This window comes from Petromyzon marinus, chromosome 37, assembly GCF_048934315.1.
Source record: "Petromyzon marinus isolate PM22_M1 ecotype Great Lakes invasive population chromosome 37, UKy_Petmar_22M1.pri1.0, whole genome shotgun sequence".
NCBI lineage: Eukaryota > Metazoa > Chordata > Hyperoartia > Petromyzontiformes > Petromyzontidae > Petromyzon > Petromyzon marinus.
In genome coordinates this window covers 15,206,570-15,224,648 of record NC_133703.1, presented here as the reverse complement: position 1 = coordinate 15,224,648, position 18,079 = coordinate 15,206,570, and the positions used below count along the sequence as shown (strand labels likewise).

General features: G+C 44.3%; 2 protein-coding genes across 3 annotated transcripts in view; both read left to right on the top strand.

The window, feature by feature from the left end:
* Nucleotides 1-3,681, top strand: part of DNAH3 (dynein axonemal heavy chain 3) — a 129,670-nt gene extending 125,989 nt beyond the window's left edge. Inside the window, exon 63 of the mRNA XM_032967309.2 lies at nucleotides 291-3,681. Within this exon, the coding sequence (XP_032823200.2) occupies nucleotides 291-644 (354 nt within the window). The 3' untranslated portion in view covers nucleotides 645-3,681. The remainder of the gene's footprint in view (nucleotides 1-290) is intronic.
* A 2,576-nt stretch (nucleotides 3,682-6,257) lies between these two features.
* CFAP52 (cilia and flagella associated protein 52) overlaps nucleotides 6,258-18,079 on the top strand; it is a 270,832-nt gene continuing 259,010 nt past the window's right edge. The window contains exon 1 of one of the 2 annotated variants that reach the window (XM_032967311.2): nucleotides 6,258-6,354. The gene's annotated coding sequence lies outside the window, so the exon portion shown is untranslated. Of the gene's footprint in view, nucleotides 6,368-18,079 lie in introns of both variants that reach the window. The other variant, XM_032967310.2, reaches the window with a different exon arrangement.

Here is an 18,079-nt window from a genome sequence, read left to right as displayed (position 1 = left end):
AAGCAAAGATTTGACGAGATTATGGACTCTTTTGTAAGCGATGTGATGCTCCATGCTCGAATGCGCATGGAACGGGGATCAGCTACTGTTTACAGCCCTCAGCCAGTGGTGTAAATTGCACACTCCTATGGCAGGGGAAGTTCAATCTTCAGGACAACTCCTTTTGACTTCCCACAAAATAGTGCTCACTTTCGGGAGCCAAAATGTAGGATTGCCGCTCGGCGTGCCGTGCTTCTGTGCAAGCGCGCGACAACCGCTACTCTGCTCACGCGTTTCTGCTCCCCGTGCAGGTGACGAAGGCCGAGTCGGAGATGGAGAAGAAGCCGGAGGATGGCGCTTACATCAAGGGGCTCTTCCTGGAGGGCGCCCGCTGGGATCGCCAGCGCATGGCGATCGGGGAGTCGCTGCCCAAGGTCCTCTTCGATCAGATCCCCATCGTGTGGCTGCGGCCCGGGGACCAGGCATCGTTCCGCCCGGCGCCCTGCTACTCCTGCCCCGTGTACAAGACGAGCGCCCGCCGCGGCACGCTCTCCACCACGGGCCACTCCACCAACTACGTCATCCCCATCGAGTTGCCGTCCGACCGGCCCAGCAGCCACTGGATCAACCGGGGAGTGGCCGCTCTCTGCCAGCTGGACGACTGAGGGGCTCTGGCGAGCCGCACGGATACGCGAAGCAGGGGTTTCCCCTCAAATGCGTTTGGGTCTTTTTATCCCGCCCGGTTTTCATCCCGATCGTGCTATATAGGCGTTACGTCACGAAAGAAGCAATCGTTCCGATCTCGCACGGAGCAGGGATGACCCTTAGTTTTGAGAGAATGGCCCACAGAAGTGGATAACGCAGAGCTACCCTCTGAGATCCCTTCAAGTGACCATTGGGCAACACAGTATGGGGCAGCACTTTCCCACCCGCCCTGCCATGGAGGGTAATGTTTGTCGCACGATGGTCAAACCGCCATCTTTACTTCTCAGAGCGGTATTTTAGCCAAATTAATTGCCGAACCAAATTTCTTATTTCGCGCAGCCATTTGCGACGCGAGACTTTTCGAGTGCCATTCTCCGTGTCCCACCGTATTTCGAGTTTTAGCAGTCTCCGGATTTGTGCAATGTGTAATTACTTGATTTGGATTTGAATGAGGAATATTGGTGAATGCACGCCATTCGCGAGGTATTTAATTTGGGAAACAACGTGTCATTGTGATATTGAATTTGTTCAAAATTGAAGATTGATGGTAATAAAACTGTTATTTTGTGAGGTGACCCAACTAGCTATGCAAAGAATTTTGTTAGGAGTGGATGATAGACCTCTAACTTCTAGTTACATATTATATAGAGTAAGTGTTCTAGTCTTACGGTTAAATTCTGCCTTATCCACATCATTAAATGTCACGATTTGGGGTCACTGTGTGATTTGTTTTTAACTTTGTGGTGAATGTAGTGCCTCTGTTGGCTGCAGGGGTCACGTAAATTGCATACATAATTGACAAATAATCGATTCTTAGAATGCACCGTCATCACAGTAAGCTATCTTAAACGATGCATTGTTGAATGGCTATTATCCACCCAAGCCCAGTGTTACGATGTAAAAGGATTTTTTTAATACATTCACAGGAAGTTACTTGCTCAAGTCTTCCGACCTTTTCAGAAATTGAACCTTGAACCTTGTGGAAACTGGCTCTGAACATTAATGAACACTAATCGCGGTGAGGCGCGGTGCGATATTTCTCCACTTTGAACCCGCGCCTCTTTCATTCTTCAGCTGTCGCAATCCGCCCTCTGATGATCCATCACAACGGCAGCCTTATTTAGCACCCATCTAGCTGCTTAGCATTTAGCACCCAGCTCGCCGCTTAGCATTTAGCACCCAGCTAGCCGCTTAGTATTTAGCACCCAGCTACCCACTTAGTATTTAGCACCCAGCGAGCCACTTAGCATTTAGCACCCAGCTACCTACTTAGCATTTAGCACCCAGCTAGCCACTTAGCATTTAGCACCCAGCTAGCCACTTAGTATTTAGCACCCAAGCTACCCACTTAGTATTTAGCGCCCAACTAGCCACTTAGTATTTAGCAAGCCACAGTTTGCTCGGATAAAATGGTTCAATTCCGACTGCTACCAGGCAATCTATGCATGCAATCGCTCCAAGTATTTATTTTAAGCAGACATTTAAAAAAATACCTTGATGTACTTGCACAGGTTTCTGTGCGGTTGTGCTGTATATCTCTCCGATGTGTTTGCCGTACGTTCCAGGAGTTTCTTCAGGCATGGGGGGAAGAAGATGCTGAAGAAGCTGCCAGCATGTGGAGCATAAGGGCCGACATTGTAACAAACACCTCGCGTTACAACCGTAAACTACATCAGAGAGCTATAAAGCAGAACGGTGTAAACCTAAGCAGTAGCTGATAGAATGCGTTATGTTTTCGTGTCATTTAACTTCAGGTCCGATGGAGCCAGGCCGTTTTGTATACTATTGTTCCAATGCAGCAATTCACAGACGGCGCTTCCGTACAATCACCATGATGCCTTGTTTAATGTTAATGAACGAATACGAATTGAGAAGACTTAAAAAGGGCAAATCATCTCCCTGCTGATTTGCGCAGTGGAGCAACACAGCTGCAAAATGCCATATTTATCACTTCACCAGAAATGGATTCGAGTTTCACTTTCAACAATATAAATTGTTTATTGAGCCAAATGTCACAACACATACAATCAATTCATCGGTAAATACGAAGTAAAGTATGAAAGCACTTGTAATTTGAGATGTATGTTTTCAAGGCGACATTAAGTGAACTATATTTAAACATGTATCTTTCAAAGTAAAAACGTTGCTATTGAAAACAATGCACGCAGTCACCGTGTTACCGTATACTCTTATCTAAAATACATTTCTCTATCACGGGAATAGAATGTGGCATGCAAGCATTGTAGATGTCATTAGGAAGGAGGTTGTGATGGGCTCTGTACGTGAACTGAATGGAGGATTGGTAATTGACGTGGGCATTGTAGGTCTGACAGGCAAGGTGCAGACCTTGAACCCAGTCATGGGATATTAATAAATGCACGCTTTAATATCGAAGCCAGGACTCCTCACTTTAAATCCACGGTATCCAGGTTAGATTGCCGGTAAAGGCCATTTTTCATCCAACATTATCTTTGTCCATTCATGCTGCGGTCAAATAGCTATACTGCAGTGAGCCAAGTCAGGATATCTCTCATCATCACAATCATCTTCAGCCGTTGTCCGTCCACTGCTAGATGAAAGCATCTTCACGCCATTGCCATTTTTCATGATCCTGCAACGCCACAATCCATCTCACCCCTGCAAATGAACCTGATCTCATTGCTCCATCTCCGTGGCGGTCATCCTTCCGGGGTGCTTTTCATTACATTGCACGGTCGTGACAGATGGCAGCGGCTTGGGGGGGCTTCAGGAGTGTTTTGACCATGGTTATTTAAGAATGCCTTACTACACAGTGAACATCTATCATCTTGCAGCGTCATTAACACTTCGCACTATGCGGAGGGTCAGTGTCTCCCATTGTATTCTCGCGTGCCATCTGAGCCACTGTGACACCAACGCACATTTGAGTTTGTCCGCAGCATACGCAGGCAACACGCGTCTGCAGTGAGGCAAAATGTAATGTTGCTCTGCAAATAAAAACGGTTTGTAAAATTCAAATGTTCACCATTCGTTGTATTGCGTACAACCACTGCTTTGGCCATTGCATCTGTAAGCATCGACGCGGAATGGGATAATGACATTTGTTTTAAACAATATCGATTTTGCACTGCCTCGTGTAACCGTATTCTCCTTAACATAAGGGGCCGTCCATAAATGACGTCACGCGATTTTGGACGATTTTTGACCCCCCCCCCTCGTCACACGGCGTCACAAAAAGTCAGACCCCCCCTCAAATATGACGTCACAAAGCTCTGCCCCCCCCCCCAAACATTTCCATTTTGAAAATAATACATGCTTCAAATCGCTTTAAACTATTGTCATTGTAAAGTCACGTAGAATGAGAATAAAATAATAAATTGATAAAATAAAATAACACAATATTCTCACGACGTTTCGGCCACAACACAAGCGGCCTTCATCAGGTGAAGGGGCGAGACTGTCTGGTAGGACAGCGCTGGAGTGAAAGAGCTGCGGTCTGAAGGTCATCGTAAAAATACAATACAGAACAGAGTTCTTAATTAATTGTATTTTTACGATGACCTTCAGACCGCAGCTCTTTCGCCAGCATTGCCTCTTAATACCTCTCACACCACGGTTAATGGTATAGTTTTACAACATGGAGTATACTAGGGCCTCGCAGCTGTCTCTCTCCCCCTCCTCTGTTCCGACCATGGACGAACTCGTCCGTCTGAACGGGGCCCGTAGCTATCCGTGGTGCTGAAATTTGAGGGTAAGAATCCACCCATTTTTTCGCCATATAGCATTGTGATATATAACAACTTATTGTTGGTAGCTTAGCTGATTGGAGAATATAGAGTTTATTGATAACATGAAGGTAATTTATATTTTAGTTTTTATTGGTTCACTATATAGTACTGTGAATAGCTCAGATGTGTAGTCATTTCTGTGACCAGTCACTAGCTAATCACTCAGTTATTTCAATGCTAAATTCGCCTAGTTATTTCAATGCTAAATTCTCCTGTTTGATTTGTACTAAGTGCCTCGGTGAATGTGTATGCTCTGACTTTAACGTAGCTATTTCTGTAGCAGTTACAAGCTAATCACTCAGCTATTTCAATGCTAAATTCTATGCTAATTCCATTGTCAAGGGGTGCCTCTGCGGATGTGTATGCCTTAACTTAGCTATTTCAATGCTAAATTCTATGCTAATTCCTTTAACAATGGGTGCCTCTGCGGATGTGTATGCTTTAACTTTTAACATAGCTATTTCTGTGACCAGTCACAAGCTAATCATCCAGCCATTTCAATGCTAAATTATATGCTAATTCCTTTGTCAAGGCGCTTTGTTCCTCTCACACAGCTTAAAGGCCGTGATCTGAACGTGGCTCTTTCACTCCAGCGCTGTCCTACCAGACAGTCTCGCCCCTTCACCTGATGAAGGCCGCTTGTGTTGTGGCCGAAACGTCGTGAGAATATTATTGCGTTATTTTATCAATTTATTATTTTATTCTCATTCTACGTGACTTTACCGAAAGAACCAAAGCAGATGAATCCTTGCAGTCACGAAAGCTTTAAATCGAAATATTGTCATTGTAGTGCATATTTAATGTGCCGCTGCACTCTGATGTTGTAGGAGTGTTGTTATAACAATTAGTGTTATAACAATTATATATTTATTCAAAGTTGCGCAGTTTGATGTGACATCACATTTCTCACCCCCCCCCCTCGTCATACATCGTCACAAATGTCTGACCCCCCCAGGTGCGTGACGTCATTTATGGACGGCCCCTAAGACGCTCGGGAAATACTCTGGTTCGGGAAAGTAAGACGCACCCTAAAAACGTGTGCCAGGTTGGCAATAGAGTTATAGAAATCTGAACACACCTTCAAACACACAGCTTACTGGGGTTATAAGACTTCATGCCGGCGATTGCTTTAAATACATGGGGGCTGGGGAAAGTGTCATTATCCAAAGAAAACAGAAGCATGCAATTCCAGGACATAAGGGACAACTTGAAATGCTTGGCGATTATATTTAGGAAGTAAAATTCTCAAATGGTTGTTTAATTACAGTTAATAGTCAAAGTGACGTCCCACTTAATGCAATACTAAATTCTGTCATCTATATATATTTTTCACTTTTTTCGGTATTAAGGTATTGTATTCAGGTAAGGTATTGTATGTAGGTACTGTATGTAAGTATTGTATATAGATATTTTATTGTATTCAGGTCAGGTATTGCATTTAGGTATAAGGTATAGTGTTTAAATTTTAATTTAAAGCTTTCGTGACTGCAGGGATTCATATTCTTGGTTCTTTCGGTAAAGTCACGTAGAAGGGAAATAAAAACATGAAAATATATTTTATTATAAAATAATAAAAATACATGACTTTACCGAAAGAACCAAGACTATGTATAGTATTTAATTTAGGTATTGTATTCAGGTATAAGGTATTACATTAAGGTAAGATATTGTATATGGTTATTGCATATAGGTGAAGTCGGAGAATGGTTTAAGCACTTCATTAATTCACCAACGCACAGCAACACTCGTTCCAAGACCAACCCCGTCCGGGTGACGTCACTGCCCTCTAACCCCTGACCCCCGTCCCGCGCTTGTGATTGGCGCGTGTCGTCGTGGGGGCGGAGACGTCGTGACCGCGTGATGCGTAAAGGGTGGCTCGCAAGATCCCGTACATCGGTGTAAGGTATTGTATTTAGGTAAGATATATCGGTATTCGATTTAGGTATAAGGTATTGTATGAAGGTGAGGTATTGTATACAGCTATTGCATTTAGAATTAAGCTATTGGATTTCTGTTGCTCTCCCATCGGCTATGGATACGAGATGACAGCATGCGGGTGTCCCGTTCACTGAGCTCATTGCAACGGAGACTCGGGGAATAACTCGACCCAGGCCCTTTATTATTATTATTTTTTTACCACAAGCCATTTAGCCCTTCTTGTTTTCACTTGTCCGAGCCAACTCACTTTTATTCGCAGTTTAAATCATGTCACGAAACCCGCGTGTGTTCTCTGATCCGTGCTCTCTCTCTCTCTCTTTTGTTCCCTCTGTGTAATCATGTTTTGTCATTCATGACCGCGTTCCTCAACCGCGTGTCGCGTAGCGAGTCGTGCACACCACGTGCTTCATCAGGCATGAGTTATGTTCCTTTTTCATGATCAAGTTTAAAATCTACCAAATCGGCCGCTCTCTCTCCTGAATCCTCATCATTCGGATCCCGCCCACCCCCCCTTTCGACGACGATGCCACGTACACAGGCCGTGCTGCGTTGCCCTGTCGTTTCATGGTTCTACAGTTGAGGGGGGAAAAAAGTATTTGATCCCAAGCTGATTTTGTACGTTTGCCCACTGACGAAGAAATGATCAGTCTATAATTTTAATGGTAGGTTTATTTGAACAGTGAGAGACGGAATAGCAACAACAAAAATCCAGAAAAACGCATGTCAAAAATGTTATAAATTGATTTGCATTTTAATGAGGGAAATAAGTATTTGACCCCCTCTCAATCAGAAAGATTTCTGGCTCCCAGGTGTCCTTTATAGAGGTAACGAGCTGAGATTAGGAGCAGACTCTTAAAGGGAGTGCTCCTAATCTCAGCTTATTACCTGTATAAAAGGCCACAGAAGCAATCAGATTCCAAACTCTTCACCATGGCCAAGACCAAAGAGCTCTCCAAGGATGTCAGGGACAAGATTGTAGACCTACACAAGGCTGGAATGGGCTACAAGACCATTGCCAAGCAGCTTGGTGAGAAGGTGACAACAGTTGGTGCGATTATTCGCAAATGGAAGAAACACAAAAGAACTGTCAATCTCCCTCGGCCTGGGGCTCCATGCAAGATCTCACCTCGTGGAGTTGCAATGATCATGAGAACGGTGAGGAATCAGCCCAGAACTACACAGGAGGATCTTGTCAATGATCTCAAGGCAGCTGGGACCATAGTCACCAAGAAAACAATTGGTAACACACTACGACGTGAAGGACTGAAATCCTGCAGCGCCCGCAAGGTCCCCCTGCTCAAGAAACCACATATACATGCCCGTCTGAAGTTTGCCAATGAACATCTGAATGATTCAGAGAACAACTGGGTGAAAGTGTTGTGGTCAGATGAGACCAAAATGGAGCTCTTTGGCATCAACTCCACTCGCCGTGTTTGGAGGAGGAGGAATGCTGCCTATGACCCCAAGAACACCATCCCCACCGTCAAACATGGAGGTGGAAACATTATGCTTTGGGGGTGTTTTTTCTGCTAAGGGGACAGGACAACTTCACCGGATCAAAGGGACGATGAACGGGGCCATGTACCATCAAATCTTGGGTGAGAACCTCCTTCCCTCAGCCAGGGCATTGAAAATGGGTCGTGGATGGGTATTCCAGCATGACAATGACCCAAAACACGGCCAAGGCAACAAAGGAGTGGCTCAAGAAGAAGCACATTAAGGTCCTGGAGTGGTCTAGTCAGTCTCCAGACCTTAATCCCATAGAAAATCTGTGGAGGGAGCTGAAGGTTCAAGTTGCCAAACGTCAGCCTCGAAACCTTAATGACTTGGAGAAGATCTGCAAAGAGGAGTGGGACAAAATCCCTCCTGAGATGTGTGCAAACCTGGTGGCCAACTACAAGAAACGTCTGACCTCTGTGATTGCCAACAAGGGTTTTGCCACCAAGTACTAAGTCATGTTTTGCAGAGGGGGTCAAATACTTATTTCCCTCATTAAAATGCAAATCAATTTATAACATTTTTGACATGCGTTTTTCTGGATTTTATTTGTTATTCTGTCTCTCACTGTTCAAATAAACCTACCATTAAAATTTAGACTGATCATTTCTTTGTCAGTGGGCAAACGTACAAAATCAGCAGGGGATCAAATACTTTGTTCCCTCACTGTATGGCCGACTCGTCGTTCTTCGTTCGCATTCATTCGCCTGCGCACAGTCGATCGTCGAAGGACCGTTGAGCATGGGGAGGGCTCTTTTTCTGCCGTGCGAGCGGCCTCTTTCGGAGTGATTCGTTCGATGCAACGCGATCACGACGACGGGCGCGATCACGCACGCGGCGCCTGTGATCTTGTCTATGGAAGCACGGCGTTCTGTCCGTTTGTCCGTCAACTCGACGATAAGAGGGGGCCTTTCGGAAGGCCTGAATCAAAACGTTGTAGAAAGTGGACCCCCGCCGCCGCCACTCCCCAGATGTGGGGGTAAAAAGTTTATCCAACAGGTTTGGGGACGTCCATAAATGACGTCACGCACCTAGGGGGGGGGGGTGGGTCAGACATTTGTGACGAGGAGGAGGGGGGTTTGAGAAATGTGACGTCACATCAAAATGCACAACTTTACATAAATATAGAATTGTTATAACAACACTAATTTTAATTAATTTTCATTATTAACTATTTGATTATTTAAATTTACTAAGGTCACCTTTTATTTATTCCATGAAGGAGCCTTTTGCTTCTCCATGGGAGAATGGAGAAGCATACATTTAGAACATTCTTTTAATGATTGTTATTAAACATTTTGATTCTAATGATTCTACCAGGGCTTTTCATTCTGTGGAATGAATATATGATTGTTATAATTGTACTCTCCATTTTGCTTCGTTATAGTTATAATTACTTTTAATATTTTATAATTATAAGATAATTTCAATATAATATTCTGAACATCTGCTGTTTTGATTAGACGTTGAATATTTTCAAAGATTTTTTTGCTAAATTTAAGCTTTCCAACGCCACATTAAATACACACTACAATGACAATAGTTGAAAGCGATTTGAAGCATGGTTTATTTTTAAAATGGAAATATGGCTTTGGAGGGGGGGGCAGAGCTTTGTGACGTCATATTTGAGGGGGGGTCTGACTTTTTGTGACGCCGTGTGACGAGGGGGGGGGGGTCAAAAATCACGTGACATCATTTATGGACGGCCCCTTTGCAAAAATTGTTGACTCCCCCCCCCCCCCCCCAAAATATATATGTAGGCATATATGCCTACACACCCTACATACAATATAGTCGAGTTTATTTCGTAGGCATATATGACTACATACCTTAAATACAATTGTTGAGTTTATTTTGTAGGCATATGCCTACGCACCCTTTTAAATTCAGGCCTTGGTGTTTGAATATCTTAACAGCTGTTTTATTGGCATGAGGGGTAAAAGCTATTTTTTTATACTTTTGAAAGGCTATTTTTTTATATGAATCGCCTATCAGAGATTTGCTCCCCCTCCCCTCGTATCTGGATTTTATCGATTTCGCTCAGTCGAACCGGGACGGCCCGGCTCAATCCATCTTGCAAATGTGCAGTTGATTTTTTAAAATCTTAAATTACATTTCTGCGGTTTCACGGATACAACACAACTCTATTTATGTCCGATTTGTATATAACTTTTTTTTAATATAGCAGTTTGTTCATATAGTCGATCAAAGTGCCGTGTTAAATCGCTGTTCAAAAATGTTCACAATACGATGTTATGCTTAATGTCCGATTTTATCACAGCCGCGATTCAGTGTATTCTAGTTGTAATATGCAGTACTCAGATCATACAAAACAACGATGTTGATGTCTGATCTGTACTTACACGTGCACAGTCGTTTGTTCACGTAGGCGATCAGAGTGCCGTGTTAAATCGCTGTGTAACAAAAACACATTTTTTAATGCTTATAAATCCATGTTAGGTAATGATGTGACACACCGCCTTCATTTGATTGTCTAAGATCGGTGTTTCCGTTGTCATAGTTACCACATCGCTGTGGGAACAGTGGAACGGGACTGGGCCGGAATCACCGATCTGACTGATACTCTTTGGTTCTTTCGGTAAAGTCCCGTAGGTAGAAAATTTATTTTTTATTACGTAGAAAAATGATTTGTAATTATTATTTTTTCTACCTACGTGACTTTACCAAAAGAACCAAAGAATATGGATTCCTGCAGTCACGAAAGCTTCAAATTAAGATCTTACTGATATTAGCCAATCAAATGAAAGGGGGCATGTCACATCATTCAAAGCTGTCAACCCCTTATCAGTGCCTACCTTAATATTGCAGACCAATTAAGACTTTATTGGTCACTTTAACACATGGGCAAATCGCGACCAATATCATCCATAATATATGGCTTTTTTGGGTTATAACCCCGTGCCCTTATAAATCTCAACGTTCATCCTACAAAGTCCCATTACATGGGAGAAACACAAACAAATAGACAAAAAAAGATTGCCGTATTGCAACGGCTGTACGCCGTATGGACCCGAAAACTCAATTCCCCTGTACAAGAATACGGTTAAACTGTATGGGTTGACAGGGATGTGTCATTACTCGATCCATAGATTGATTGGACATGAATCGACACAGCGATTAACCCGAAATTTACGAATAACCCGGTGATGTTTGTTGATATTTTTTTACGTCTGTTTTTACATTAACGATGAACGTTGGATTATGACTTAACACATGCGGCACAGAATCAAGTTACATGTGAAGCAGGAGATCGGACTACAATGGTCTTGTATGCACTCCCTTCATGAAGTTTAATTTAAAAAAAAAGATCGGACACTCGCAGAGTCCAATGTAAGATGAAGTAGGACCATCAGAATACTTTGCATCGTGTACGATTTGGTCGTATCGCAGAGCCATTCCTTCGAGGGTCGAACTCCACTTTGGAGACGTCGACGCTAAAACTGAAGTGCGTGCACTTTTTATTTTTGCTGGAGAGTTTGCCCAACACAATTTAGAAACGTGCATTTGAGACTGGTTATTATTTAGATTATTTTTGCTGCTATAAATGTCCAAATGACAAACCGCTTTGTTGAGCTATCGTTTGTGGCCAGGTCTCCTTTTTGCAAAATAAGTTAATACATCAGTATGCTTTGTCTGGTGGGATGGGGATGGTTTCGTGTTGTATTTGTTTGTGTTTGGGTGATTTGTTTACCTTCTTGCACTTTGCACTCCTGTCGTGTTTTTGTACTGTTTGTTGTAACGTTCTGTGAAAAAGAGCTTTATAGCTCATCGGATTCCTCCAGTATAAATACATATTCTGAATGCTTTTAGACGTGACCGTCATACCGTTAGAGTGCTAGATATGCAAGAAAAGTAAATATGCTTCATCAGGCGACAGCCAGATTTTTTAAGTTACTGGCGAAACGTCGCACTCAGATTATAAATGTGTATTTTCTCTCCAACACACCGGTATGTTGTACTAGTAACTAATTGGTCTGACAAAACTTACTAATTGGGTGTGTCGGGTGGTGGCGGGTCTAACGACACATTTATATTTACGCGATCGAACCCCAAAAAAACCCTGTATTATGGATGCTATTGGTCGCATAAGCCTCCTACGTGTTTGAACATACTTCACTGCGCTGGTCAGTGTCCAGATTCCCATGCTCGTGAGGCTAGACAGCACCTGCATGTAAGCATACCACATGGTGGCACTGGTTTGCTGTGATGCGTATGTCATGAGATGTACTGGCTTTTTAATATGTACTTGTAAAATAATACTTTAGTCTGCAACGGCAAATAAAATGCAGCTGTCGTTTTCATTCCCTTCTCACAATCCTGTACTCGGAGCACTATAAGTAATCTGTTTTTTAATGTAATAACATGCTAAGATAATAAATGTATTGTGATGTTTTTTTAATACTCTCTGGGATTTAAATAATTTTTAGGAAATACAATAATAGGATGACAAATTGAAAAGTTAGAGCAATGTTGAATGAATCGTGTCAGTCTTCTGTATCCATTGCTCCCACCTCTTCGGTGTCGCTATCAATTCAATTAAGTGTTTATTTGTAGAAAATGTATTTAGTCAGTTACCCAGCTAGTTTCAGTGGCAACGATCCGCAGCTACTAACAGAGTTATCGTTGGGTGGAGAGGAGCGCAAACCAGCATCCAGAAACTCAAAAACATAGCTTGTTTCACAATAGTATGATGAAGGTAAAACATCGAAATGAATACACAGAATAAGATTCAGACGAATTATATTGGAACAAAACAACTCATTCTGCCAGCTTTGTGGATGTAGTTTTAAATCTGTACAGGTCACGTTCTGGTTAAAAACTGATTTTAAAAAATCCACTTCGATGCTGAATCCTTACAGAATATGTTTCAATACGTGTGTCCTCTCCCCAGGATTATTCTGATTGTCCTGATGGCGCAATGTTATGACATGAAGACATGTTCATTCACAACTCTCACAGGGTACAGAAGGTCTCCGGTTTACGACAGTCCGGTTTAAGACCGTCGATCCACATTTACGGAGATTAAAATATGCCACCATGGATCGATTGACGCAGCAGAAACTTGATTTACGACACATCTTCCTACAGGACTCCACACACATTTGAACGCAGTCTGGTTTCCGATGTGACTTGGCGTGGAGCTTTTGTTATTCTCAAGTGTTTTTTTTTCATGGCTTTTGCCGATTAAACCCTGCTAAACATGGCTGATAAAAGGAAGAACAGATCGTCAAGTGATACTTTCTACTGGGAAAATATGATCCGATTTATGACAGGGTTTATACAAACGCATTAAGTCGTAAAATCTGGGACCCGCCTGTGTTGCATCACCCCCTGTTGGATAACGGCCTGTGGAAGAAAGCATCGTAGAACTACCACTCGAAATCTTCAGTGACCCTTATTGTTTGGCGCATGCTCGGGTTTGCCAGCTTCCCGTGTGCCTTGCAATAGCGTTGTCTTATCACGTGGCAGTCAAAATGAAAAATGTAACTCTCAGAGCTGATTTTTTTAAATCTCCAAATGGAGGGGGGAAAAACCTAATTTAAAACTGTAATGTTATTCTTTTTACGAAGGAATTGGTGACTGGACTGAGGCCATCAATTTGGGTTAACGGAACCTTAATAACATTAAGTATAACGGATCTCATTGGTGGCAAGTCAGTGTTCTAACTCCTAAATTACCTGGCAACAATGCATGAATATATTTATTTGGGTATTGGGGGGGGAGGGGGGTGTTTGTGGGGCATTTTACTTAATTTGGAAAAACTGCATCTCTGAAAATAGAAATATTGGGGCAGTTTGGAACATTAATTGCAATAGGACCTGTGGGAAAGTGCTCTATTGGGTAAGCCTGTGAAGTCTCCTTGCCGCTGTAATGCACTGCTTTGCTAGATATACGAATGAGTTATTTGTCTCATGACATGCGGCGGATAGCACAGTTTGAATATTTGACTAAAACAACCAACAGTCATGATCTCATTCATTTACGAATGTTGTGTACCCTTTTAAATGCTTCTTTCCCTAATAGGCAATTAACCTTCAAGCTTTGTGCATCAAGTGCTCTTCCTCTATACCTTAAATAAAATGGCCAAAATATGTATAATTGTGAGAACATATGCGGGAGCGCCTGTGCACTCATACAGGACCTGCATTTCAACGGCGTGTCTGCTGGCATGCAATGCAAAGCTCAGAGTTGTCATTTTCTGACGATGTGTTTCACCTTTGTGTCCAAAACACACAGTACTCAACTGTGATGTATGTCAAACTTCTTTTGCACCATACGTAGCCAACCATGCTAATCGGAGGTGCCTGTTACACTCTTAGGTACATGATGCTGCCTTCGTGCAATGGTTTGCACACTGGGCTTGCAATTCAGAGGTGGCCGGTTCAATCTCCCGTTGCGGCAAGTTTATTCAATCCTCCCCGTCTATGGCCACCCACTAGTGTAGTGACATAGAATGGGACACTACAGCACGTAGCGCTGGTTACTGGTAGAGAGTGGGATCGTGGGTGTAATAGCCTGGTGCACCAGCAGGGCAGGTGAAGTGTGCCACTGGAGCGCGTAGTGCCGGTTGCTGGCAGTAAACGACATTTGAGGATACAGTGGCCGGTCTGCCAGTAGGGCACGTGACAGGCACGGATGTAGGGTAAAGGTGACAGAGGGGACACGTGGGGCAGAGCCCAGCACCTTCTGGTAGGTTCCAGAAGGGGGCGTGGCCGAGGGCGGAGCCAGGCCATGCTGGGGAGGATAAAAGGGAGGCCCCGACACTGGGTCGGGGACACTGGGTCGGGGACACTGGGTCGGGGACACTGGGTCGGGGACACTGGGTCGGGGACACTGGGTCGGGGACACTGGGTCGGGGACACTGGGTCGGGGACACTGGGTCGGGGACACTGGGTCGGGGACACTGGGTCGGGGACACTGGGTCGGGGACACTGGGTCGGGGACACTGGGTCGGGGACACTGGGTCGGGGACACTGGGTCGGGGACACTGGGTCGGGGACACTGGGTCGGGGACACTGGGTCGGGGACACTGGGTCGGGGACACTGGGTCGGGGCTGCTGCGGTTTGGGAATGGAGCCGTCGTCCACAAAGTCTTCGTCCTCCTCGTCGGCATTGGGTCAGGCAGTATGCCGGTTGTCCTGACCCGTATATAGTTATCCCCTGTACTGTGGAAAGTGTAGAATAAAGGTGTATGCCTCCTACTATTAGTGTCTCACTACACTAGTATAAATTGGTCAACTTGCAGTTCGTTGAACAAGCAGGTCACATTTGGTGGGGTAAAATTTGAGTACTCCCACCTCATCCAAGATGCCTGGGCAGTGTGGAAAGTTTAGGCCAATATACCCCTTAAAGGGGTTCTCAAGAGCTTCCTCTTGTTTGGACCGTTCTACTGGCAGAGGCATGGGCGAGCATTTACAGGGTTGCACTTTTATCTTTGCCATAGGCACATCTTCGTGGAAAATGTCATTGTCAGTGATCCATCGCCTAAAAATCCCATCTCTTTGGTAAACGTGTGAATCGGTAGATCAAGATTTTTTAAATCTGTGATGTCGCAACAAAAGGAGCCTTTGCTTTGGGAATTGATATACAGCGGAGGTTGAATGTGAGCACTTACCTTGGCTGTACCAACCGAGCCGAGAAGACACATCGCTCACTCACTCCACAACATGCACCCTGAACAACTTAGGGTTACTGCCACAACTTAACGGGACCACTACTCCTGAACTCTGCGAGCCTCCGGCCCACTGTTCCAGACGCGCCTCGGAGTGTCTCGATCTCCTGTCCGTCAGATCGAGCCTACAGCTCCAGACGTGCCACGGAGGGTCTCAACCTCCAGGCCATCAGGTCAAGCCATCTGTCGCAACCCGACGGGACCACTACTCCCGGGCACGATAAGCCCACGTCTCACGGTACTAGATGCGCCGTGGAGGGTCTTGACCTCCAGGCCATCAGGTCAAGCCGTCTGTCGCAACATGACAGGACCACCACTCCCCAGTAATGTGAGCCCACAGCTCACAGCTCTAGACGTGCCACGGAGGGTCTCAACCTCCGGGCTGTCAGGTCCAGCCGTTTGCCACAGCAAGACAGGACCACTACTCTTTGAACCATGTGAGCACACAGCCCACTAAGCTAGGCACGCCACGGAGTGTCTCGCCTCCGGGCTATCAGATCAAACCGTCTGCCACAACACGACGGGACCACAACTCTCGTGTCAGACATGCGACAATCACAGGGGCATCCTGGTCAAGATCTGTGCCCCAGGATAGGCCACAGCCAGCATCACAATTTCAAATCACTGGCACCGTATGCCACACTCATAAGCAATGTTCCATACAGTCCGCACATAGTCAACAATCGCGATCAAAATTTCCCACAGTCCACACATCGTTAACAATCGCGAGCAAAGCTGCATACAGTCAACACATCGTCAACAATGTCGCCGTCCATACATCGTCAACAAACGCGACTCCGCAACAACAAAAAACGATGTCACAACACGAACCATTAACACGGCAACCCACGGGATATTAACGGGCTCAGGGCACTCAACCATGACCTAAAAAAAATACCTCAACAGCCCCCTCAAAGATAAACGATCCCAACGCCGTAATTAACAACAAAAATGTTACAACGCGGACACCTGCACGGACGCCGCGTGTTGTATATGAGCCTTTTCCAAAATTGATCTTAACAATAATATTTGCCGTTATATATATCATATTTTTTTTAACAAACAACATTTTTTTATCAATAAAACCCGTAAGCTAGGCACACGAAAAAACCAGATGTCGACCATAAACAGGGCCATTAATAAATAAAGAAATAATAAAACTCTCGAGGCGAGGATGTTAGCAGCTATCTGCGAATATCTCCAGATGAACAAGAGTTTGATGTGCCCTAAGGGAGGTCACGCAGAGGGAAGCCCTCCGCAAGCCAGAAACGAGGATGCCCACGGGTTAAACCATATATTTTTTAGGAGGCATTAAAACAACGGTTAAAATTTAAAATGCAATAACAAGAATAAGCTAAAGTTAGCGGTCCTCGCGCTCACTCCAATTAAGACCAGGCCACCAGATACATCAGTGAATTATTATCCAATAATTCGCTATCAAATGATTTTCACCTTTAATACTTTTACTGTTAAAACAAAGCTTGGAGACAAAATACAGTCACATCAAAGGTTTTCGAGAAGGAATGAGACAACGGGCAAACTTGCGAAAGAGTTTAAACAATATCCCAAGCAACCCCGACCACCTTTGTCTCTCGCAGCGCGGAGAAGCAGGAATCACACCTTATCACAAGGGGCCATCTGGAGCTAGCCAGACGGGTTAATGAGAAACACACACAACAGCCAGCGAGCACGTTTTTAAGTTAAAGAAGTGGCTACACATCAGTCACACATAAAATTAAGAATAACGTTCACCTTACACGACATTCCATTATAGAACCTTACAGAACCAAGGGATATGGATTCCAGCAATCAAGAAACGGACCTCTTAAACTCAGGATGAAAATTATTTTTCTTTTTAATAATTCCATCATAACAATGCGAACCTCGGTAAACCGAGAGGTGTCGGGAGGACGTAGTTACAAACACGAGTCTTGGCGAACATGGGACCAAATGGTATTTGAGAAATATAAAGTCGAAAGTATAAAGAGATAGGTACTCCCGACCACCTTTGTCTCTCCCGCAGAGCGCGAGAGAGGAATTTCACGCCAGGGCAAACAGATCGTTATCGCAGGAACCATCTGCCACACACGGGACTTGATAGTGGCCCCACCCCACCCTGCACACGGGCAGCAAAAGAGCGAGCGACCTTTAAGTTAAATAAACTGCCACACATTTATATATAAGACACACAGAATGACGAAAATTAATAAACTGAGTAGGAGCCAAGGTAACGGGGTGGATCAGGCTGGTTGAATGTGGAGTCGAAGTGATATTTGAGCGACGTTAACACAAAGTATAGAGAGATGGGAAGATCCCGGCCACCTTTGTCTCTCCCCGCAGCACGTGATAAAATGCATACGCTCGGAAGAGCATCTTCACTTGGAAACAAAATCGAATACCCCGAACCACAAGCAGAATCATATATATGGGTACGGTACAATACCAACTGTGATGTGAAATGTTAAACTTTAAAAATCTTAACCATTTCTTTGTGCGTCGG